The sequence below is a fragment of the Apium graveolens genome, chromosome 2 (assembly GCF_009905375.1).
Source record: "Apium graveolens cultivar Ventura chromosome 2, ASM990537v1, whole genome shotgun sequence".
Taxonomy (NCBI): Eukaryota; Viridiplantae; Streptophyta; class Magnoliopsida; order Apiales; family Apiaceae; genus Apium; species Apium graveolens.
This window is the reverse complement of record NC_133648.1, coordinates 54,537,898-54,561,959: the sequence shown is the minus strand read 5'-3', so window position 1 is coordinate 54,561,959 and position 24,062 is coordinate 54,537,898. Positions and strand designations below refer to the sequence as shown.

The window sequence follows — 24,062 nt, the reverse complement described above, 5'->3', positions numbered from 1 at the left end:
TTAGCTTTGTCAGGCTTCTTAGCTAGGACTAAAGCTGTTGATGTTAGGTTTAGTAGCTTAGGGAAATCTTGTATAAGTACTGATGTAATTTCCATTTCATGAATGTATTCTCTTGATATATTAATGAAATCTGTCTTTATTTCAAGATTTTGTCTCTAAGTTATTTTGTAATGCATTAATAAATCCTGATTGATATTCTGATGACCGTATAAATTTTGTTTTAATTTAAGTTCTGACTTTCCTTTATCAGTACTTACTCATATGATTTATCTTGGTCATTTTCACTTGATTTCTTTTCAGAATATTAATGATGCAGTGAAAAATAATTAAATCAGTGGGAACGGTTTCAATTTTGAATTAAAACGGTTTCACCTTGATTAATGGAATATCTGGGTAAAGGAACAGGTTCCTTCTTCAGAACCTGTTGTAAGTGAAGCTGAGAAAAAGACTTCTCAGCAGGATTCTGGAATTGGGGGATCTAGGCTTCTCAAAAGGCTTAGAAGAATGACAGTCCCTGAAACTCCCAAGGAATCCAAATCAACAAAGAGATACCAGAAACAGAGGGCAAAAAGGCCAGTTTCAGATGATGAAGAGGAAGCAGCTAAGGAAGGGGATCAGGAATCTCTGATCTCACAAGACAAGGAATTTGCTCCAGTCACTTCTTCTCCATCAACTCCATCTAAGGAAGCTGCTACTGAAAAGGCCAACACACCATCTGTGTCTCCTGTTCAAAAGTCTGTCTCTCCTGTTGATCCAGGCCTAAGTGCTGAAATTGATATTCAGAACCTGGTTGTGCCTGAAATACTTTTCTTAGAAGCTCCACCAGCAACTAATCCTTCTACAACACCTGTTCCTGTTGCTGTTCAAACTCCAGAGTTATCAACACCATCTTCTCTGAATCATGATGATGATGATCAGACTTTAGGTGAGCATCAGGATTTGGCTGTTGATCAGAACTTAGAATAAGATCAGCAATTAGAGGATGCTGAAGCCTCTATTGCTACTCATACTGTTGTCTTATCAGAAGATACTGATTCTTTAAGTTATGATATTGCAAATGCTGGAGATACTGGTGATGCTGCTTCAACTGCAGATGCTGATACAGCAGGTCCTTCAGGACATGCTCCTCAACAGACTATTCTAAAGTCTGAACTGGTTAAGAAGTTTGTTACCAGAGAAGCACCGATACCTTGGAGTGAAACTCCTGCAGGTCAGGAGTGGACTAAGGAATGGAACTCAGTTTCATGTGTTCCAACTGAAAAGCATCTTGCTGAGCACTTGACTAAAGCTGATGAAATGTTAAATTCTGATGATTTCAAAACCCAGCTTAGAGTCACTGCATTGAGTACTAAACATCTACAAGGTCTTCATTCAACTACTCATGCAGAGCTACACAAGATTCAGGAGAACTTTATCAAACAGGAACAAGTTTGCAAAATTGATAAGAAAAAGTTCTTCCAACCTACCATTGACAGGATTGCTTATATTGAGAAGACTCAAGATCATCAACAAGCTCAGATTGATGAAATTCTGAAAAATCAAGCTTCTCAGCAATCACAACTAACTGAAATTCAATCCTCAGTGGAATTACTTATCTCTCTTCTACTACCTGCTGATGCCAAAAAGGGGGAGAAAGTAATTAAGTCCAAATGCAAGACTGACAAGACACTGACGGGAAAGGATAATGAAAAAGATGATCAAGGAAACTCTGGAATGGGTAGAGGCCATAGTGTAGAGGATTCACATCAAGACAAGCTAGTCACAGGACAAGTTCTGATACTAGGAAGAGAATAAGTTCTGCTACTGGTAAAAGGATAAGTTCTGATGAACTTTTAGATTTTGATGAGGAAATGTTAAGACAGTTATTTCTTCAGGAAAATCCAGGAATGGACTTGGAGAGTTTAATGAAAGAAGAAGCCAGGCTTAAATAAGAGAAAGTCACATCTAAATCTGATGCTTCTGGTAAAAAGCCACTTCTAAAACTCAAAGGCATTGTGATCAAAGAAAGGACACTTACTGAAGCAACATTGGCTAGATCACAACCGCAGATAGATCCAAGATCTAAGGGTAAAGAAAAAGTTGGTGAACCTATCAAGGTTTATGTGCCTCCTGAGGATGAAGAAATTACTGATGAAAAGGATGATCTTGCTCTGACTTCAAGAAAAGTTCTTAAAACAACCTCTAACATGGCTCAAGTTGTTCAGAGTCAAGAAATTGTAAGTTCTGATATTTAGAAGAAACAAGTAACCTCTGACATAGCTCAAGTTAACTTGATATCAGAAAATAGACCAAAGACACTCCTACCAGGATTCACTAAAGCAAAACAGACTCAACCTTTGAAGACTACTGCAAGTGGTTTTGAAGTAAGAGTAGTTACTGGAAAGGAAGCTAGAGATAAGACTGGATTGGGAAGTGCTGATGAAAGAAGAATACATAACACTACCAATGATCCAACTTCCTTGAGTGAACCAGGTATTGGAGCAACTCCTGAGAGATTGAATCAACTGGAATCTGTACAGATGGTTTACCATACCTACTTGAAAGAATACATCATGTTGTATTTCATGACAGATGGTAGGGTTTATCATATAAGACAAAATGCCATTCCATTGAAGTATTTTGAAGAATTGGAGCATGTACTTTTCTTACTTCAAGTGGATGACAGAATAACAGGAACTGCTGCAAACTACTTAAAAGAACAGATTCAGAGACAGAAAAGGCTTTATTCTGTTAAGTCTGACAGCACATATGTTCCAAAGTACAGAGATCACAATGGTGATATTGTTGATATGAAGCCTAATACTGCACAGATCAGAACATATCTTGGTATTAAGGGACTTGAATTCAATCTGGAGTCTGACAAAGCCTATTTCATAAGACTGGATCAGGATTTGAGAAAAGCAAAGATCAATGATCTCAGAGCTGCAATCTTTCAAACTGGTGAAGATACTGCAGAGCTTAAAGATGCCAAAAGGAGAATGATTGATGAACTCAGATATGCTGAGAAATGTTTGTTGAAGAACTGTCTCAGAACAACTCCTGACATCAGAGAGATCAGATGATGAAGCCAAGTCGAAGATCTAAAACTGGTTAAATTCTGATATTTGTACAGACTGAAGTTGTTATCAGAAGTTGAATATTGGTAAAGCTTTAAGGACTGTAAGTTGTAGTTATCTAGTCCAATTCTCATGCATTTGTACTTAATGTTTTTGACATCATCAAATATCTGTTAAACTTGTATATTATGCTAATTTACAAGTTGGGGGAGATTGTTAGATATATTTGATAATGTCATGGCTAATATAATTTATGTTTAGATTTCAGATCTTACTTAACAGGACAAATCAGTACTTAACTGTTGATCAGTACTTATACTGGAAGTCAGGACTTAAGGATATCAGTACTTATATTATCAGGAGATAATCATCAGAAGTTAGATATCAGAACTTAAGTGCTGAAGGACGATCAGATAAGGAAAGTAGCTGATTAAAGGAAAGAAGATCGAGATAAACATAAGAAGAGATATGCAAGAAGAAGGAGTTCCGTGAAGAATGGAATACTTGGAAGAAAAGATATACGATTGATATATTTTAGGAAGCATAATTATATTCCATATCAATTAGCGATTATCTTGTAACTGTGTAGTATATAAACACAGACATAGGGTTTACACTATAAGTGTTATCATATTCGAGAAGATTATTCATTGTAACCCTAGCAGCTCTCATGATATTTGTTCATCACTACTGTGAGGTAACAGTTCCATACCGTAACAGAGTTTATTGTTTCAATAAAGGTTGTTTTCTGTTACTTAATATATTAAAGTTCGATTTGATTGTATTATATATTGTATTCACCCCGTCTACAGTGTGTGTGACCTAACATCTCCAGTACCTGCCTTTCTCTCATATTCTCTCTTTTGTTACATCAGGGTCTCACCCTGGCTCCCCACCCTCACACCCTCACCTTCACCTACTAAGGTGGGACTCCTCTCACTCACTTTTGCCAATCCTGAATGAATGGATTGCTGAGATTCACTATTTTCCTCTCCTTTTGCCTGGGAGCAACCCAGCCTCTCACTCAATGCACTCTCCTCTCTCAGTCCTAAGAGTGATTGTATTACCACCAAATCTTCTGCACTTGAAATTATTGAAGTTTGAAGTTGTGCAGTGACAATTGACGGATAAGTGATATCCGTCGGGTGAGTGGTAAAGTTATCCGACGGATAACTGCTGTTAAGCTTATCCGTCGGGATACAATCACTACTCGACGGATGAGCAATATCCATCGAGAAAGTAGAAATAAATGAGGTGGGAAGAGAAACTATTGTTGACTCTGTGTTGATTGAAGTTATTTGAGGCACAGATGTCACAATAGAATCAGAAAGAATTGGCAAGTGAGCCAACAAATCATCTAAAAGATGATGCTCACTTGCACTGGATTTTGGCTTCCCCAACAGAGTTAAAGAAGGGGAATCAGGAATTGAAGTGTTTATCATGTCCACTTCCAGTGAGTTAGTTGGTGAGTATTGTGTTTCAGTGGCTTCTATAATGAGAGATTTTGGTTGTGACTCCACATTTATTGGAGCCACATCAATCTGAATTTGAGAAGGTGCAGGGATTGTGTCTTTAGCACCAGTTTGCACTAAGTGTGTGCCCTGTGCATCCCCAGTTGTTTTGGATTTCTTCTTTCTAGTGTAAGTTTGGTGTGAGCTTGTGTCCCTAACCCTCTTGGCCTATGCTCTTGGATGAGAGCTTTGTTCAATAGCCACATCCTTTTGGGAGGATACAGCTAGAAGTGAGCTTTTGTCATTTTTAAGCACTACAGTTTGTTGGGAAACTGCAGTGTGGCTAGGCTGGGATTCACTCAACTCTCCAACCTTATCCTTGGGTTTCTTTGATGTTCACCCCTTCCCTCACCTATCTTACCCTCCTTCACACTCCCTTCTTTGGTTTTGGTAGATTTTTGAACTGGTACCTTTTGAGAGATACCAGAGGGGGTTTTCTTTGATTTGGATTTAGAAATTGTAGTTATTTTGGCAGCTTTGGTAGGCAACTGTTTGGTCATTGTCACAGTTGCCATAGCTATGCCTGAAGTCAAAGAAATAGAAGAGATTGGAATAGTTGAGGGTCTAGATGAACTTACCTCACTTACCTGAGGTGTCAGCATTACAGGAAAATAGAACATTGGCACATCCTTGTGATGGTTGGCTCTGTTCAAGTCTGCAATGATTCTTCTCTCTTGAACCCAACAAGCTAATTTGTTGTTTGGGTTCTCAAGTTCAATCTCTTGACAAAGATGGTTAGCCAAAAGCATAAAAAATCTAGCATAGTAAATATTCTTTCCTCTTTTAGCTAAGTCACCTAGTTTAAAACCTAACTCATACACAACAAGGTCACTGAAATTGTAATATTTGTCTATAACTAGCATGTATAGCATGTTAAGCATGGAAATGTTCACAGAATCAAAATTACTGATTTTTCCAGAAAAGACTTTAGTTACTACATCACACAAGTAACTCCATTCCTTCCTAAGACCTAGTCTTCTAATTTCACTTAGTTTTGCAGTAGGAAGTGCATAATGAATGGAATTGAGCATATTGACAATATCAGTGTCAGTGTGTGGTGCAGTTACATTATCATCAGGAATCTTGAAACATGCTTTTATGACATCACTATTGATACAGAAATCATTACCTTTGATGGTTAGAGTGATGGTTTTGTCATTAGAATTATAGATTGTTGTTGTCCACATCTCCTCAAGAACTTCACAATAAATTGTGGGTGATTCCAGCATGGCAAAACTTAGCTTGCAGTTGTTCACGAAGTCCATCATCTTATGATAGTCTTCAGATTATTGAATCCCCTTATTGACCAAGGCGGTGAAGTTGTTCTTCTCATAGATGAACCCAGTCTGTGACATGATCTTAACTACGGGTGCCATTGTTAGAGAAGAAAAGCTTGAAAAGAAAGAGGATTTTTGCTTGAGAGAGAATGAAATAACACAGTTGAATTTGAGAATGATAAAAGAAAATGATTAGAAAGAAATAAGCTTTTATACTTTACTCAAAATCAACTGATAAAAATAATAAAGAGAAGTAAATTACCCAATAGAAATTGTCTAAAATAGTCGTTTTAAAATAAACTGTAAAAATTCCACCCATTATCCGTCGTGTAATGCTTACAAACTGTAAATATACTCGATGGATAATGTTCAGGGAATTAACGGTTAAGATTTAGACACTTCGACGGATGAGGATAAGTTGATATCCGTCGAGCTTTAAAGTACTCCAGAAAAGTGATTGATTTTTATTTACAATTTGTATATCGACGGATGACCCAACTCGATGGATAATGGTCATCCGTCGAGATGCAAATTTTGACTTAGCCAAAATTTTCATCCAAGACTAAAAATCAGTTAAATTTCTGGCTACTTTTCAACTTGCAAAATAATTCAGATAAGTTCAAGAGTAATTAAGCATACCTAACTCACTTACCAACCTAGAAAAGGTGGATTCATCCAGTGGTTTGGTAAAAATATCTGCAAGTTGCTTCTCACTTGGAACAAAATATAACTCTACAGTAACATTCATTATATGTTCCCTTATAAAATGGTACTTGATGTCTATATGCTTTGTCCTTGAATGTTGCACTGGATTTTCAGTGATGGCAATTGCACTTGTGTTGTCACAGAAAATAGGAATTCTTTCTACTTGCAAACCATAGTCTAGCAATTGATTTTTCATCCATAAAATCTGTGCACAGCAACTGCCAACAACAATATATTCAGCTTCAACTGTAGAAGTAGAAGTAGAAACTGAATTTTGCTTTTTACTGAACCAGGACACAAGCTTGTCTCCTAAAAATTGACAGGTTCCTGTTGTGCTTTTTCTATCAATTCTGTAACCTGCATAATCTGCATCTGAATAACCAGTTAAATCAAAGCCAGAATCTCTAGGATACCAAATGCCAAGGTTTGGTGTTCCTTTGAGATATCTGAAGATTCTCTTAATAGCTATTAAATGAGACTGTCTAGGATCAGCCTGAAATCTAGCACACAAACATGTAGCAAACATTATATCTGGCCTACTAACTGTTAAGTACAGAAGTGAGCCAACCATGCCTCTATAACTTGAAATATCCACAGACTTTTCAGTAGTGTTTAGTTCAAGCTTAGTTGCAGTGGCCATGGGAGTTTTTGCAGATGTGCAATCCATTAGATCAAACTTCTTTAAAAGATCAAAAATATATTTAGTTTGACTAATGAATATTCCATCACTAACTTGCTTAACTTGTAAACCAAGAAAGTAAGTTAGTTCTCCCATCATACTCATTTCATACTTGCTTTGCATCAGTTTGGCAAACTTTTTACAAAGTTTCTCATCTGTAGAGCCAAAAATAATATCATTTACATAAATTTGAACAAGTATGCTAGAGCCATTCACATTTCTGAAAAATAAAGTTTTATCTACAGTACCTCTTGTGAAGTGATTTTCCAAAAGGAACTTTGATAAAGTGTCATACCAGGCTCTAGGTGCTTGCTTCAGTCCATAAAGTGCTTTCAGTAGATAATAGACATACTCTGGGAAATTTGGATCTTCAAAGCCAGGAGGTTGACTGACATACACTTCTCCCTCCAAATCTCCATTTAGAAAGGCACTTTTGACATCCATTTGATAGACCTTGAAATTGGCATGGGCTGCATAGGCTAAGAAGATTCTGATGGCTTCAAGTCTTGCAACAGGAGCAAATGTTTCATCAAAATCTATTTCTTCTTGCTGATAATAGCCTTTAGCAACCAATCTTTCTTTGTTCCTTACTACTATGCCATTTTCATCCATCTTGTTTCTGAATACCCATTTGGTGTCTATTGGATTCTTTCCTGTAGGCTTGGGTACCAGCTTCCATACTTTATTCCTCTCAAATTGGTTTAGCTCCTCCTGCATAGCTAAAATCCAATCAGGATCTAACAAGGCTTCTTCTACCTTCTTTGGTTCTTTCTTAGACAGGAAGCTGCTGTATAGACATTCTTCTTGAGTTGCTCTCCTGGTTTGAACTCTGGAAGAAACATCACCAATGATCAGTTCAAAGGGGTGATCTTTTGTCCATTTTCTTGATTGAGGTAGATTAGCCCTAGATGAAGAGACCTCAATGTTGTCTTGATGTGTGATTGAGTTTTGATTGCTGGAAACTCCCCCTGAGTTTGTGGATCTTTGATTTGAGATTGGGGTGCTTTCTATGGGTGATCTGCCTTGACTTCCTGCTCCTTTTGATAACCCGACGGATGGTGAATTTTTAGTACTGACGGATTAGGCAGGTTGTCTTCCGACGGATAATACAGATTGCCTTCCGACGGATGAAGCATTATTTAACTCGACGGATGTTGAGTTTTGTGCTTCATTTGTAGTAGATTTGTCTGCATTATCCTTAGACACTGTTTCTTGATCACTCTCATCATCACTTTCATCACTGACCATCTCAACATTGTCGAATTTGAGGCTCTCATGGTAATCTCCATCTTTTAGTCCTTCAATCTTTTTATCATCAAACACAACATGTATTGATTCAACAACAATGTTAGTTCTTAGATTGTAGACTCTATATGCTTTACCAACAGCATATCCAACAAAAATTCCTTCATCTGCTTTAGCATCAAACTTCCCATTTTGGTCAGTTTGATTTCTCAGAATATAGCATTTACAGCCAAAGACATGAAGAAAGTTCAGAGTTGGCTTCTTGTTCTTGAACAATTGATAAGGTGTCATGCATCTTGCTTGATTAATCAGAGAGATGTTCTGAGTGTAGCATGCAGTGTTTACAGCTTCAGCCCAGAAGTATGTTGGTAGCTTTGATTCTTCAAGCATTGTCCTTGCAGCTTCAATAAGAGATCTATTCTTTCTTTCCACTACTCCATTCTGTTGTGGAGTCCTTACTGCTGAGAACTCATGCAAGATTTCATTTTCCTCACAAAATGCTCTCATGACATAGTTCTTGAACTAAGTTCCATTATCACTCCTGATTCTTCTAACTTTGAAATCAGGATGATTGTTAACTTGCCTTATGTGATTCATTATGATTTCACTAGCTTCATCCTTGGACTTTAGGAAATAGGTCCAAGAGAACTTTGAGAAATCATCTACAATTACTAGGCAAAATCTTTTCTTTGAGATTGACAATATATTGATTGGTCCAAACAAATCCATGTGAAGCAGTTGTAGAGGCTCTTCAATTGCTGAATCAAGTTTCTTCCTGAATGATGCTTTAATCTGCTTCCCTTTTTGGCAGGCATCACACAGTCCATCCTTTGTAAACTCCACCATAGGAATGCCTCTAACTAGCTCTTTCTTTACCAGCTCATTCATGGTCTTGAAGTTCAAATGGGATAGCTTCTTGTGCCATAGCCAACTTTCATCTTGACTTGCTTTACTGAGAAGACAAGTTACAGATTCTACTTTAGTTGAGTTGAAGTCAGCTAGATACACATTTCCTCTTCTCACACCAGTGAGAACCACTTTGTTTTTTTGATTATTAATCACAACACAGGTTTCTTTGTTGAAGGTTACTGAGTTGCCTTTATCACAAAGCTGGCTGATACTCAACAGATTGTGTTTGAGACCATCCACTAAGGCAACCTCTTCAATGATGACATTGTCCTTTGAAATCAAGCCATATCCCACAGTATAACCTTTGATGTCATCTCCAAAAGTGATACTTGGGCCAGCTCTCTCTTCAAACTCTGTGAGCAGGGTAGAATCACCAGTCATGTGTCTTAAACAACCACTATTCAAGTAGCAAAGATTCCTTCTATTTCCCTGCATATATCAAAATCAAATCAAGTTGATTTTGGTACCCAAGTTTCCTTGGGTCCTGCCTTGTTAGCTTTCTTCTTCTGTTTCTTAGGTCTTAACTCATTTGACTTAGGAATTTCAGATTCTTCCTTAGTCATTTGGGTTGGGCCTTTGAAACCACTAGATGCAACAGAATTATTATGCATGTTATGGCTAACAGGAAATGGCATGCTTGGTGCAAACATGTTATTCCAGTAAGGCATGCTAAATGGCATTTGAGGCATATTGTATGCAACATAATATAGATTAGGTGCAAATGGCATATTAGCAAACTGTGCATTCATGTTCTGTGTAGGCATAGCATTTACAGGCATGGGAGGCATGGCATTCATGTTAGAGAATTGAGGCTGAACAGACATGGGAGTAGGCATGGCAGATTTGCAATTAATAGACAAATGATTTACACTACCACACTTGACACAGATTTTTCTAGGAGCATATTTGCCAGGTGTGTAGTTATTATGTTTGTTAATCCCTACTTTACCATTCCTATTATTTTTCCTTTTAGTCTCTGTTTTTACCTCTATCTTCTCAAGTCTGTCACTTAACTGTTTGACAGTCATGTGACCAACATTAGCCTTCTTCCCTTTCTTGGCTTGACTTGACTCTCCTGAAACAAAGTTCTTGGAAACAGACCCATACTTTTCATTTAGCTTGGTTAATTTGGTTTTGCTAATGGGTTTGCTCACAGCCGACGGATGAGAATTTTTATCATTCGACGGATAACACTTTTTGTTATCCGACGGATAGTCCTCATCATCCGTCGAGTCTACATCTGTCAGCAATCCATCTACCAAAATAGGTTCTAGTTTCTCCTTATTCTTTTTCCAGGCTTCATCACAAAAAGACTCAATTCCTTGGACCTTGGTGATTTGAGCATGAACATCTCTGGATGTTTTCCATGCTTTAATCACCTCCTGTTCACGATCGAGCTGCTTCTTTAAAATTTCTTCCTTTTTCAAGGACTCAGTTAATTCCTCCTTGGCAATTCTACACTCAATTTTTAGTTTTTCAAACTCAACAAACTGAGACTCAAGCACATTATTCCTCTCACTCAAAAACAAGTTGTTTTCTTTGATTTTAGCATTTTCTTTAGTGAGGGACTTAAATGTAACACGCAAATGATACAATTCTGTAGACATGTCATTTATTGCATCATTACACTCAGCTTTAGATAAATGTACAAGGTTTGTAGTGATTACCTGGTTGCTTGAGGAACTTGTCTCTGTTTCATCAGACTTGGCCATAAGGGCTAGATTGACATAGCTGACATCCTCATCTTCATCCAAACCATCAGCTGCCCAGTCATTCTCTTGTGTAATAAAAGCCCTTTCCTTCTGTTTGAGTAGATCAAAGTATTTTTGCTTATAATCCACAGACTCAAATCTTTTCTTACTGGAATCTGACTTTCTACACTCATTTGCAAAATGCCCTGCCAAGCCACATTTGAAACACTTGAATTTTGATTTATCCACCATGTTTCTATTTGGCTTGGCAACTCCAAAGTTCTTCTTGAACTTGAGCTTAGCAAATCTTCTTGAAAGGAATGCTAGGTGCCCATCAATGTCCTCCATGTCATCTTGACTCAATGAATCTTCACTTTCAGCAGCTAGCCCTTTACCCTTGCTTTCACAGACCTTTGAAGTTGATTCCACAGCTTCCATCTTCACTTCCTTCTCCTTTTCCAGTTCAGCCACTAGTGCAATGGATCCTCCTTTCTTCTTTCCTCTCTCCATTCTTTCATCCTGCTCTATCTCAAGCCCATAGGTCTTTAGAATGCCATACAGTCTCTCCAAAGTAAACTCCTTATAATCTTGTGAGTTTCTCAATGAGACTGTCATTGGTTTCCATTCCTTTGGAAGAGATCTGAGAAATTTCAGATTGGAGTCTTTAGTCTGATAGACTCTTCCATGCAATTTAAGAGCATTTAGTAGCTTTTGGAATCTACTAAAAATGTCAGTGAGTGACTCACTTTCTTCATTGTGAAAATAATCATATTGCTGAATCAGGAGCTGCATTTTATTTTCTCTTACTTGCTTAGTACCATCACAGATTATCTGTATTGTGTCCCAAACTTCCTTGGCAGTCTTGCAGTTGATGATGTTATCAAACATGTCTGCATCAACACCATTGAACAGAATGTTCATGGCCTTTTTATCTTTCCTGACTTGTTCAATATCAGGGTCAGACCATTCATGCCTTGGCTTTAGAACAGATGGTTCATTTCCTGTTGCAGCTCTCATTGGAACATGAGGGCCTCTTTCTATGCAGTCCACATAGGCCTCATCTTGAGAAAGCATATGAAGATGCATCTTTACCTTCCAATGATGGTAATTATCTTTATCAAGAAAAGGAATCTTGACTCCAACATCTTTCTTGTTCATCTTGCTGAATTGTTTTGATCTTTAAACTCTTTGTAGATTAAGAGCTTGCTCTGATACCAATTGTTAGTCCCTTAACAATATAGCAAGAATTACAGAAGGGGGGTTGAATGAAATTCTTAAACCTTTTTCTTGAAATAAAAATGTTCAACTCGATTATGGATATATTTGTTTTGATTAGCACAATGCGGAATGTAAACTTGAATGAATCAAAACATAAGTAATTAAAAACAAGAGTCTTTAAAAACTTTCTGGTGGATTTAAACAATTCCACCAGAGATATATTTAATATATCGAGAGGACTCTGTGTGCAGAAATGCTCACAGCTGCTTACAAAAATAGAACTGCTAAGAACACAGGAAATGCTAAAGATAGTGCTTACAAAGATTTCTCTGTTGTTGTTTCTTAGCTATCTCAGTTGTTTTTCTATTTGCTACTCTCTTGGTTTATATATTACCAAGATTACAAAGTCAAAAAGACTGAACAAATATAAAATCTAACAGTCTTGATCTTTGCTGCTTTTCGTCCTCTATTACCCGGTTAATGGGCTTCCACAGTGTGTTTGTATCCAACTCAACGGCTGTGTGTCAGCTTTCACTGTTCAACTGATGTTTGAATTCTTGATATGATTATCCGTCGACTTTCAGATCATCCGTCGATGACTTGATTGATCATCCGCCGACTGCTATGTTAAACATCTGTTGATAGTCATTTGATCATCCGTCGAAGCTTTGTTAATCATCCGTAGGTAGCTATTTTGGCACTTGACTTCATTTCACTTATACAGAATTACAAGACATTGCTTATGTACAGTTAATCAACCTATTCTGCATATCTAGTTAAAGTCAACATGACTTATATGCTACTTCAGATTCTATACAAAGGTCCATACAACACTGTGCTACAAACTTATTATTACATAAGCTACTCACTCGATGGATAATAAGTTAATCATCCGTCGGGACTATAATGAGTTATCCGTCGGGACTATAATTCTTATCCGTCGAGTGCTACTTTATTTCACTAAGTAAAATCTACTTAGATGTTTTGTTTAGGTAATCATCAAGTACACAACATATTCACAACACACAAGTATGTAACAAAGATCACGTATATTGAATAAACTCTGTTACAATATGAACTGATGTTCTCTCTCAGTGATGAACAAATATAACTAAGAGCTACTAGGTTACAATATATAATCTTCTCGATAATGATAACACATATAGTGTAAACCCTAAGTCTGTGTTTATATAGTACATAGTTACAAGATAACTTCTAATTTATATGGAATACAATTTTGTCTCCTAAAATATATCAATCAGATATCTTCTACAAGTCTTCTATTCTTCTAACTCTTTTCATGCATATCTTCTATTCTTTTAGTCTAGATATTCTCTCCTATAAATCAGCCGCATTCCTTATCTGAAAGCCTTCCCGCACTTAAGTTCTGATATGACCTTAAGTTCTGATATTAAGTTATGACTTCCAGTAAGTCCTGATTTCAGTAAGTCCTGGTTTGTCTTGTTGTTAAGTTCTGAAAACTAAACACAAATCATATTAGACATGACATCTCAAATATATCTAACAGAGCAAACATAATTTCTGATATGCACATGTAAAACTATTGACCAAAAATTAGGGAATTATTAGTTTTAAAAAGCACATTGTTAGTCAGATTAACAAGACAGCCTTTCCAAACATGATTGTAATAATCTAGGAAGAAGTAAACAAGAAAAGCAATACGCTGGAGAAAAAATAACTAACCAAGGAACTTAATTGCGATATATACGTAAACAAATAATTTGCTTCTTGCCTTCCATATCATTTTTATAATTTATACAAAATGCATCAGGAAGTGAAGGGTTTAAGTACTATGAGAGATTAATGCATGCATTAGGCAATCTTTGTTTCTTAATTAAGTACAACAAGAATGATTGAAACCAGGACAAAAGACCAATTAAGTACGCTAAATTACCTCAATTAGTTACTTTCAAACCTCAACCTTTGTAGTCCAATGTTTCTTAATAGGATCCCAACCAAAACCACTAAGCCTTTCTTTAAACATATCATAACTTCTAACCCAAATTTTATTTAAATTTTTCATCCTATTTCGTATCTTTTGTTTGTCTAAAAAATTTTTTGGGAATTTTTCTTGAAGATCATTCTGTATGTTAGTCAATACTTCTTGTGTAAATTTCCCATTTACTTTATGACCCGCAACTTGTTCATGAAGATGTGACAAAATCAAAGCAGCGTCCATGGGAGTACTCCATGTACAATGATTTTCAGAAGTTCTTTTGTTCGATATATTTGACAAAAAATTGTCAAAATTCAACAATAGAACAAAAATAAAAAAAAAATCAGAAATCAAATTAAATAAACAAGTATTCATATACTAACAATTATTAAGAACTTAGGTGAAAACACACAAGCCATAAAAGACTTTAAAATCGACATCCGTGGACAGAGGAGAGCGCATATTCAAAATGATCCCGAATAAGCATCCGCTTGTAGCTAAAGAAGACTTAGATAATTGTGACACGATAATCAACATATACACAATTACATCAGAGCTAGGCCCCTATCATAACATATCATAAATTTTTTTAACAAGTATGAGTCACATTACATACAATCAAGACTCTCCATCATTCAATTTTCAGTTAATTTAAGATAAATAAAACCCCATAAAAACCATAATATAAAAGCCATTAATATAATGCCTATAGATTTAATCTAGGTCGTGTTGTCAAAGATTAAAACTTTTTAATTAAAAAGCATCAAAGCAAGTACAAAAGATTACACATCTAAAAAATAATAATAAGAGAGACATACAGATGGAGGGAGTTAGAGAGAGTGCGACTATAAAAAGAGAGAGCGAGAGAGATTGGGGGGGGAGAGGGGGAGAGAGAGAGAGAGTATACCTTCAGACGTTCACATCAGAGAGCAATCAGAGATGAGCCAGTAGAAGGAGCACCGAGAGTGATCGAGTGAAATTGGGGAAAAAATAAGCTAACAACGCGATTTGGGGTGTTGGAAATGACGAGTTTTATTATAAGATATAAACCCCTCCAACCCTTCAATAAATCTCCCATAACCCAGCCCTCCTAATTTCTTTTTCTCAAACATGGTATTATAGAACCCAACCCAACCCAACCCCCCTTAACCCCAAAACTAAACAGACCCTAAATTTCCAAACTAAAAACAAACTCACAAGTTCAAAACACCTAATTATTTACATTTATAAATAAACTTTTATTACTATATTAATTTTTTAATTTTAATTTTGTCATCATGGTACCTATCTTATAAAAGGATAATACAATTTGTTGTGCAAGACACGCCTTTATAATAACAAGACTAAGTCACATTAACAGCCCTAAGATTTAGTTGTACGATAGTCTAAATCTGTATTATGTATTGTATTTCTTGAGTCTATAAAAAGGTTAGAAGATTAGACTGGAGTATTTTTCTGTAAATAGTTTCAAGCCTAAGAATAAACTATGGAAGAAGATCTAGTAGATCATGCCTCAGAGAAAAGATATAGAAGCTTGGAGTTGAATAAATCTGTTTTATGAAAAATGTTTTAAGTCAAGACATCGACAAGTCATAGATCAAGTTATACAGAGAAGTCATTCGAGAACTCCAGAATGGCTTATTGAGAAGTCCAAAATGGCTTATAGAGAAGTCTCAGAGATATCAACAAGTCAAATAAAGATGTGAAGATTGGAGATATCGACAAGTCATTTCTGCATATAGAAAACTCGGAGATATCGACAAGTCAAATGAAGATGTGAAGATTGGAGATATCGACAAGTCAATTTCTCATTAGAGATCTCAAAGATATTGACAAGTCAAAATACATAAAGAGATCTCGGAGATATCGACAAGTCATTTCTACATGTAGAGATCTAGACACCTCGATAAGTCAAGTAAACTTATAGAGAACTCAGAGACCTCGACAAGTCAATTATACCTATAGAGAACTCAGAGATCTCGATAAGTGATTATACTTATCGAGATGTCACTTCTCTATAGAACAAACTGGAGATCTCGACATGAACCTCAAATACAGTAATGCAGACAAGTTAAAAATTCAAGATTATCGATCAACAAATGATCTATTCACTTAGATTGGAAAGTCTACAAAAATAGCTTGAAGAGTGCAAGATCAAGGGCCAAGATTAATTGACAAAGGATGGTCACATACCTACAAGATTTGCAAAGATTTATTAAGAAAAAAGTAGAAAGAAATGGAGATAGCTTAGAAAAGGGTTAATTACATCTTATTGCATGTTGTGTAAACCTGTGTTTACTAATCTATAAAATAAATACTGGTCCTTTGCTTTAGTAGTAACAAACAGATCAATATTTTCTTGTACTCTCTTAAGAAAGAAGCTGAATTCTTATATTTTTAAGAACTCAGAATTTGTAGCAAGACAAACTTAATTAATACAAATTAAGTGAGTTTTGAAATATTTTGTTTGTTGTGGTTGTTATTTTAATTCTGCTAACACAATATCTCTACAATCAAACTGTTTTGTTCACACACAATATCCAAACAGATTTTAAAAGGCTAAAAATCAAGAAAACACATTTACCCCCTATGTTGCCATTAATATCTAACATATTTAGATTTTATATCTTTTTAATCATCATACGATACAATTTTTCAGCTAACTGATTTCTATTCATCTCTTATTAGTGAAAATTAATTTCATAAAAAGTGAAATGAGCTCAGTTGGTTAAAGAGGGGATAACTATCTTCTTGGTCACAGGTTCGAATCTCACGGGAAGAGAATTTATGATTATGCCTCCCGAGCCAGAGCTTATCGCTTAAATACGGTTTACCTTGGTTTACGTGATTTGGAGGCTATTGCGTGAGCCCGTAGGGTTTATCCAGTGCGCACCCAAAGGGTAGCGGCTGCGGGTTCCTACGATAAAAAAATGAGCTCATAATATTTTTATATAATATAGTGATATGTTAAGAGTTCATAATATTTTATTATTTTTTTGTGATATATATGCTACTATAAATATTTATTCATTAAAATGAAAAAAAAATCTCGTCGGTCTGAAACATGCGTCAGCTGCTCATCTCATCTAATAAGAATGTGACTCATATCAATAAGTAGGTGAAAAAAATTAATGAAGCATGAATGGTTAGTTTTGAGAAAGTTGATTGGTTAGGAATGATGTGTTAGGAATAAAACATAATCAAACGAACTACTGTGAAAATCAAGCCATTATTTCGAATTCTAAATCAGAACTTGACCTATTTTTCAAAAAATACAAGAAATATCACTAGGCCGAAAATATAACATCACTATCTAGGTTTAAATTAAATTACGAGTTTGACAAGAAATCTTACCAATAAGGGGAAGTTTTGTGATATCTTATGTTGATAAAAATAATATTGTTTGAGGTCTTTATAGGATCATATCAATTGATATTATGTATCAAAATTACTAACTTCGAAATCAGAATTTTCCCATTTAAAAAAAATACTAGAAATTTGACTACATGTCTCGACCGAAAATATATCGTCGCCGTCTAGGTTTAGTAAATTTAACTTACGAGGTCGACGAGAATATCTTACTAATAAGGATAAATATTTTTAAATATACAATTAATAAAAATTAATATCCTTGAGGTCTTTATACGGTCAAGTCAATTGATATTATGTATCAAACTTACTAACCGGTTGTACATTATTCTTTCTGGGACTTGACCCAATATTTAAATAGGGTCAAATATCAAATTAGTCATTTAACTGAAGGTCATTTATAATTTTAATCATCAAACTTAACGAGGTATCATTTGACTCACTAATGTCATAATATATATCAAATAGATAACTCTAAGTATGTGTCTAGGAACTAAAAATTATTTTTATGAAGTTCTACACATTTTTATTGAATCATACTATAACCAAATGAAAAATTATGAATTCTAGTATTTTAGATAACGTAACGAGATTTTTATAAATTTATCTACTAATTATTTTTGTTTAAATCATAATTCAAAACTGAAAAATAAAAAAAATATAATAGATAAATTTTTAAAAATCTCATTATATTATCTAAAATACTAGAATTCATAATTTTTCATTTGGTTGTAAGAGGATTCAATAAAAATATATGAAACTCCATAAAAATAATTTTTATGTTCGAGCACTTATTTTGAGGTATCTGTTTGATATTTATTATGATTTTAACGATTCAAATGACACCTCGTTAAGTTTGATACTTAAAATGATATATGGTCTTCAGGTGAGTGACCACTTTCATATTTAACCCTATTTAAATATATTCGGAATTTGACATTAGATGTCAAAAGATCCGTTAAAACTACGAAGGTATACTAAAATGATTTATTTTTTAATATTTCACTGTTTGAAAAAATCTCTACTATGTACAATAAGTGAACAAGGTGATAAAATTAGTGAGACATTTTTTTCTTGTGAAATTATATAGTTGCCATTGTATTTACTATATTTAAAAAATGTTGTTATTGAGAATCGAACATGAGTCTACTCATTCAACAATATATCTTTATATCAATAAATCAAACTATCACTTGTGTTTTTTTATCATACATATAATATGTGAGTGTCGTTTAATACTTAGACATTTTATTTAAGTTTAAGTGTAATTATTGGATTATTTGTGTAGTTAATTTTAGAAAACTGAATTTATATATATATATATATATTATGACTATAAAGAGTTTATGTACTTTAGTTGAATTCGAAATCATAATTTCACCCGACTTTTTTTGTTGAAAAAAATACTTGAAATACTTCAACTTAATTTGAATTTGAAATCTTATCCATTTTTTGAAAAATATTCGTCATTTAGCTATGTAAACCGATTCACTACATAGGTTTAGTTAATTTAATCTACGAGTTCAACAAAGACAACTAATCAATAAGACAGAGTGTTTGTAATGTCTTGTATCATTAAAATGTGTTTATTTTTTTTAATAAGTTTAATTCAACAACCAATCTATATCAAATTTACTAATTTGACCAAAGATGGGTTATTATTTGTTGGACTTAACATAACATAAGTCATCACAAAATCTGTTGATCACCCAGACTTTCAAGATGTGTTCTTGATGGCAAACTATGGATCCAATTGATATCGATATGGCCTTCAACCTATCTGATTAGATAAATAAATATTATTATTGAATTAGTATATTGAAAAAGGTAGAAATAATTAACGAATAAAAGTCGACAATGATTAGATAACATTGTATTAAACCCAATAATAGAAAATAGTTCATGTCTGACGTATATCAACACAGTCAACACTATAACATATTCTAAAATACATAAATCTCATTTAACATACATATGTCATGAATCTAATAACCTTATACTGATACTTTAATACAAGATCACTGGAGTTGGACAGAGACATTATCGATTCCAAATGCAACATGATCATTTACCTTACACCCATAAATATCGGACTTAACACAAATTAAAATTAGTATCGTTATATCTTTAACCCAACGATTGCATATACCCAAAATATCTATCATAACTAGAATAATCAAAGACTAAAAAAATATAACTGTAAATACTACATAATATTTAATTACTCAACGGTCTAAAAAAATCATTGAGTGTAATTTACTTAGGGTGATATTTTTTGTACAATTCAAATAAATTATAAAGGATTATCTATTTTATTTTCTAACAAAACTCGCGCAAACTAAAATTTAAAAATCACAATCTCTACATTACAAAATATTGTTAAAAATGACCCATAACTCGCACGGATTTTTATGCTAGTCGATTATAAAGGTGAAATCGGACCCCGCAAATTAAAAAATCGTATTTAGGAAACCACAATACTTTTATTAAGCTTTGGTTTTATGTACGTCCCAACCCATATATCTATATCTATACTATACTAAAATAGCCGGAATAGAGATAATTTGGTTCAACGGTTTGGTTCAACGATAATTCTCTAATTTTGATTATTACAAAAATAGATAAATAGTGTTATATATCTAATAAACTACTAAATTATTAAACTACTACTAAATATAGTATATTTATCCTACTAAACTACGAATACAACTTATCATATTATTAAAAGATATAGATAATAGTGTTATATATCTTCTAAACTACTAAATTGTTAAACTACTGGAAATAGTCTATTTATTCTACTAAATTACGACCACATGTTATTCTATTATTTTTATTATAAATTTATAATTATTATATATTTATATAAATATTTTAAAAATATAATATAACTGGATAAATAAAAATTTAAAATATTAATGGGAATCCGTGCATCGCACGGGATTTATGTCAGTATCCCACCAAATGAGTAATTGGCATTTGTCACTCGTCTTTGCTTTGGTGGGTAAATAGACGACCCAGTTTGGAATATTTTGTGAGTAAAATCCAGCCCAGTTGCGAACTGAGTATATCCAACATTCCAACCTCAAAAGTTGTCAACCCAAGGCCCACTTGGTTATCTATAAATATAGAAGACGGGATGTCAGGATACCATTCGCATCAAAACACCGCAAGGCGCAAGCCTCTGTCAAGACCAAGGTGCTAATTTTCCCAGCATTTATCTTTCGATAGGCGATTACTTTGTTGATGAACCATTAATTTCATTGTTCGTATATATACTCAACCTACTGAGGCCCGATTCACAAATACTAATATTTATTTACCGGTACTGTTAAGTTATATATTGGGTTTCTTTTTCCTGGACTAATGTTCTTTGTCTAATTAGTTGACCACTGTATGATAGAATAAGAAAAACAACTTATTGAATAATGCATGTGGAACCCTAAAAAAATACCGTCTTTCGGTTATAGGCCTTTGTATAACTATTGGACATTAGATGGTTGCTTTGTAGGCGTCTGTAATCGGATTTCGATGTTAATATGTGATCGTATTATGTACTTAACTGCGAATATAATTTTGTATGATGTATAACATGTTCCGTAGTCTCTTTATTGTGTCATTATTATTGTTTTGATTAATGTTTGTGTCTAAACCATTGCAGCATCTTTGCTTCATTGTAAAAAGAACATTTGATTACTATGGAAATTGTAGTAAGTTCAAAGGCTGCCTCAAGAGAAGCTGATATTCCCGTGAAAGTGGTGGTAGATAAGGAGAAGAAAAGAGTAGTTTTTGCTGAAGCAGATGGCGATCTTGCTGATATTCTATTCAGCTTCCTCACATTGCCAATGGGGACAATTGTCAGACTCTTGGCTAAGGCTAACCATTCTGATGAATCAGAGCGAGTGAATATTGGAAACTTCAACACTTTATGTAGGAGTGTGCGCAATCTTGATGCCAAGTATTTTGTGACGGAAGAAAGCAAGGATCTGCTGGCTAATACTAAAAATTTTGCAGAATATCAATGCCAACGTCTTAAGATCAATATTGACGATACTAAGCCTGCTGAGTACTTTATTTGTCGAAATTTGGGATGCACTTTAGACCAAGATTTTCCCTCTCTGAGCACTTCCAATATTGCAAAATGCAGACAGTGCAGGGAGTACTTGAATATGCCGATAAGGTATGAAGATGACACAAGGGAGGGTAACGATGGAGTTTTCTTTGCCCAAACGGCATCTTTTATTGTCAGCGATGATCTAAATGTATTTCCAAATACTGTGGGTTCAGTCCTTGAAATACTAGATAGCTCTGGAATCTCAGATTTCGGAGTTCTTGAAGAGGCAACTCTTCAATTTGGTTCGCATGAGGTAATTTATAATTGAACTTTTATTACATTTGCATGTCACTATCAATCTTCTTATCTATGCAGCTATGCCTCATCGCCTTTTACTTGCTTGTAGATTCTTGAGCTGCTGAAGAACTCCATATTATCCAAGACGCCTTTGACGGATATGGTTTTTGGTAAGAAAGATATTGTCAATGCCATAGTAGTCGCACCATCTTTTCAGCGTCAGATAAGCGCAGAGCACATAAACGATTTCATAAACAAGAAAGTGAAAGTAGTGGTCCAAAAGTCGAATAAAAAAATATTGTTGGCTCAAGCTGCAGAAGATTTTGTGGAATTTTTGTTCGGTTTCCTTGCGATGCCCTTAGGAAGGATCATTACTTTTTTGGGTAAAAGTTATTTATCGAACGGGACCGTTGAAAATTTACATAAAAGCCTGCCAAATCTGGATGTTGGCAGACACTTCAAATTCGATGCACTAAGACAATTTTTATTATACCCTGAAATGGATTTTGCCTCCTATCATTCATTATATTTTAAGGTAGAATGGAGTCGAGACTTCTATTATGGTACCAAGACTGACCCTTCATCTGAGGAGGAGACTTTCTATTTGACTAGAAAGGTTGGTCCTGTAATGAAAATCGAACATCCAAAGGAATACGTAAGAGGGCCAACAATGTTTCTGGTGACAGACGACTTGGTTGTGACTCCGTTTTCATCAATGACTTTTATCACTTATCTTCACAGTTTGAAAGTTTCTCCAAGTGATGTTGAGGAACACGAGATCAACATAGGCCCGGAAGAGGTAAAGCACAAACACAGAACAAAATAATGAAACAACATCTTAATTCTAATCTGACATGCTTACATCCAAACTTTAACTTGTTTTTGCAGGCATTGAACTTATTGAGGGCATGTATGATATCTACTTCGGTTTTAAACAACGGCCTCAAATCCTTTATGCCCAAATAGCCAAAGGAAAATGGAAGCAGATGAGATACGAGGAAGAGACAGTTCTCCAAATGGTAGTAGTCATGGGGTGAATCAAGTTTCAACAAATCCAGCAGCAGAGAAGTATTTTATGGCGTTAGTAGTTGACAGAATTTTGAGCTAAGGTTCAATGAACATTTTTAGTTTCCCTTTAAGATTTAACTATCTTGTTAGCAGATTTAAAATTGCATTTTGGTTCACTATATGAATTTTCTGCTACATTAGAATGAATATATTGGCGATACTACTCTCATAGCTGGCTGGTGGAGTTCCTATCCTTTTTTTTGCTAATTGACGAAGTATGAGTTAAGGATCCATGGATGCAGATAGAAAACTACATGATATTATACCGTAAAAGAAGAATAATCGATGAAAATATTAAAGATGCACAAATATGTATGTCAGGTCCCTACTTTGCATTTTAAAGTTTGGGTTAGGAGTTTCTAAAAGATGTTGGCCAGGTCGGCTTTCTAAAAACTATTGAGCCGGTTTAGGCTATGGCTGCATTACATTTATTCATATTGTTTTATTAATTTACTCAAATCCGAATATTTTGGTTCTGTTCAAATATAATACTTTTTATCAAAATTCTGGTTCTTGTAAAAGTAAGTCCAAGAATATCTTAAAAATTTGTCATAAATTTAAATTTAAGGTATTTTGAATAAATAAGTATTTCAACAATTTCTCAATAGTGTCATAAAACACTAGAACATAACTTATTATTAAGACATCAATATACATATCCTATTTTATTTATTCAATAATAAAAAGAGTAAATTACAATATGTGTGGCTAAACTATGACAAATCTGCAAAATGTGTGTTTGTGCTACCTAAACTGCAGAGTGTGTAACTGAAGTACTCGATTTTCTGCCAAGTGTATGCTTCCTTTAGTTTGCAGCAAAAGTCCGTTTCTTTTTGGCTCATTTTGCACATCTGTGATGCCCCCTATTTTCCTCCTTTTTGTTTACTCTTCTTTCTTTCTTTCCCTCCCTTTGTTTCCTCTTCTTTCTTTTCCACTCTTCATTTTATTTTCTAAATTTAACTGCCAAATTTTACCATATCTTACTCTATTTCAGTACTAGAAAAGTTTAATGAGCTTATGTTTTAA

The 24,062-nt window shown here is 34.5% G+C and overlaps 1 protein-coding gene across 2 annotated transcripts; it reads left to right on the top strand.

Moving 5' to 3' along the window:
• Window positions 1-20,784: 20,784 nt before the first annotated feature.
• On the top strand, window positions 20,785-23,293 carry LOC141705942 (uncharacterized). Of its 2 annotated transcripts, XM_074508800.1 has the most exons (4): window positions 20,785-20,815; window positions 21,279-21,984; window positions 22,078-22,767; window positions 22,857-23,293. In XM_074508800.1, exons 2-4 carry the CDS (start codon window positions 21,316-21,318, stop codon window positions 22,932-22,934), a joined length of 1,437 nt encoding a protein of 478 aa, XP_074364901.1. In that variant the 5' UTR covers window positions 20,785-20,815; window positions 21,279-21,315; the 3' UTR covers window positions 22,935-23,293. The 2 variants fall into 2 exon arrangements, with proteins under 2 accessions (XP_074364901.1, XP_074364902.1); XM_074508801.1 differs by lacking the exon at window positions 20,785-20,815 and having other exon boundaries at window positions 21,175-21,984.
• The last annotated feature ends 769 nt before the right edge of the window (window positions 23,294-24,062 follow it).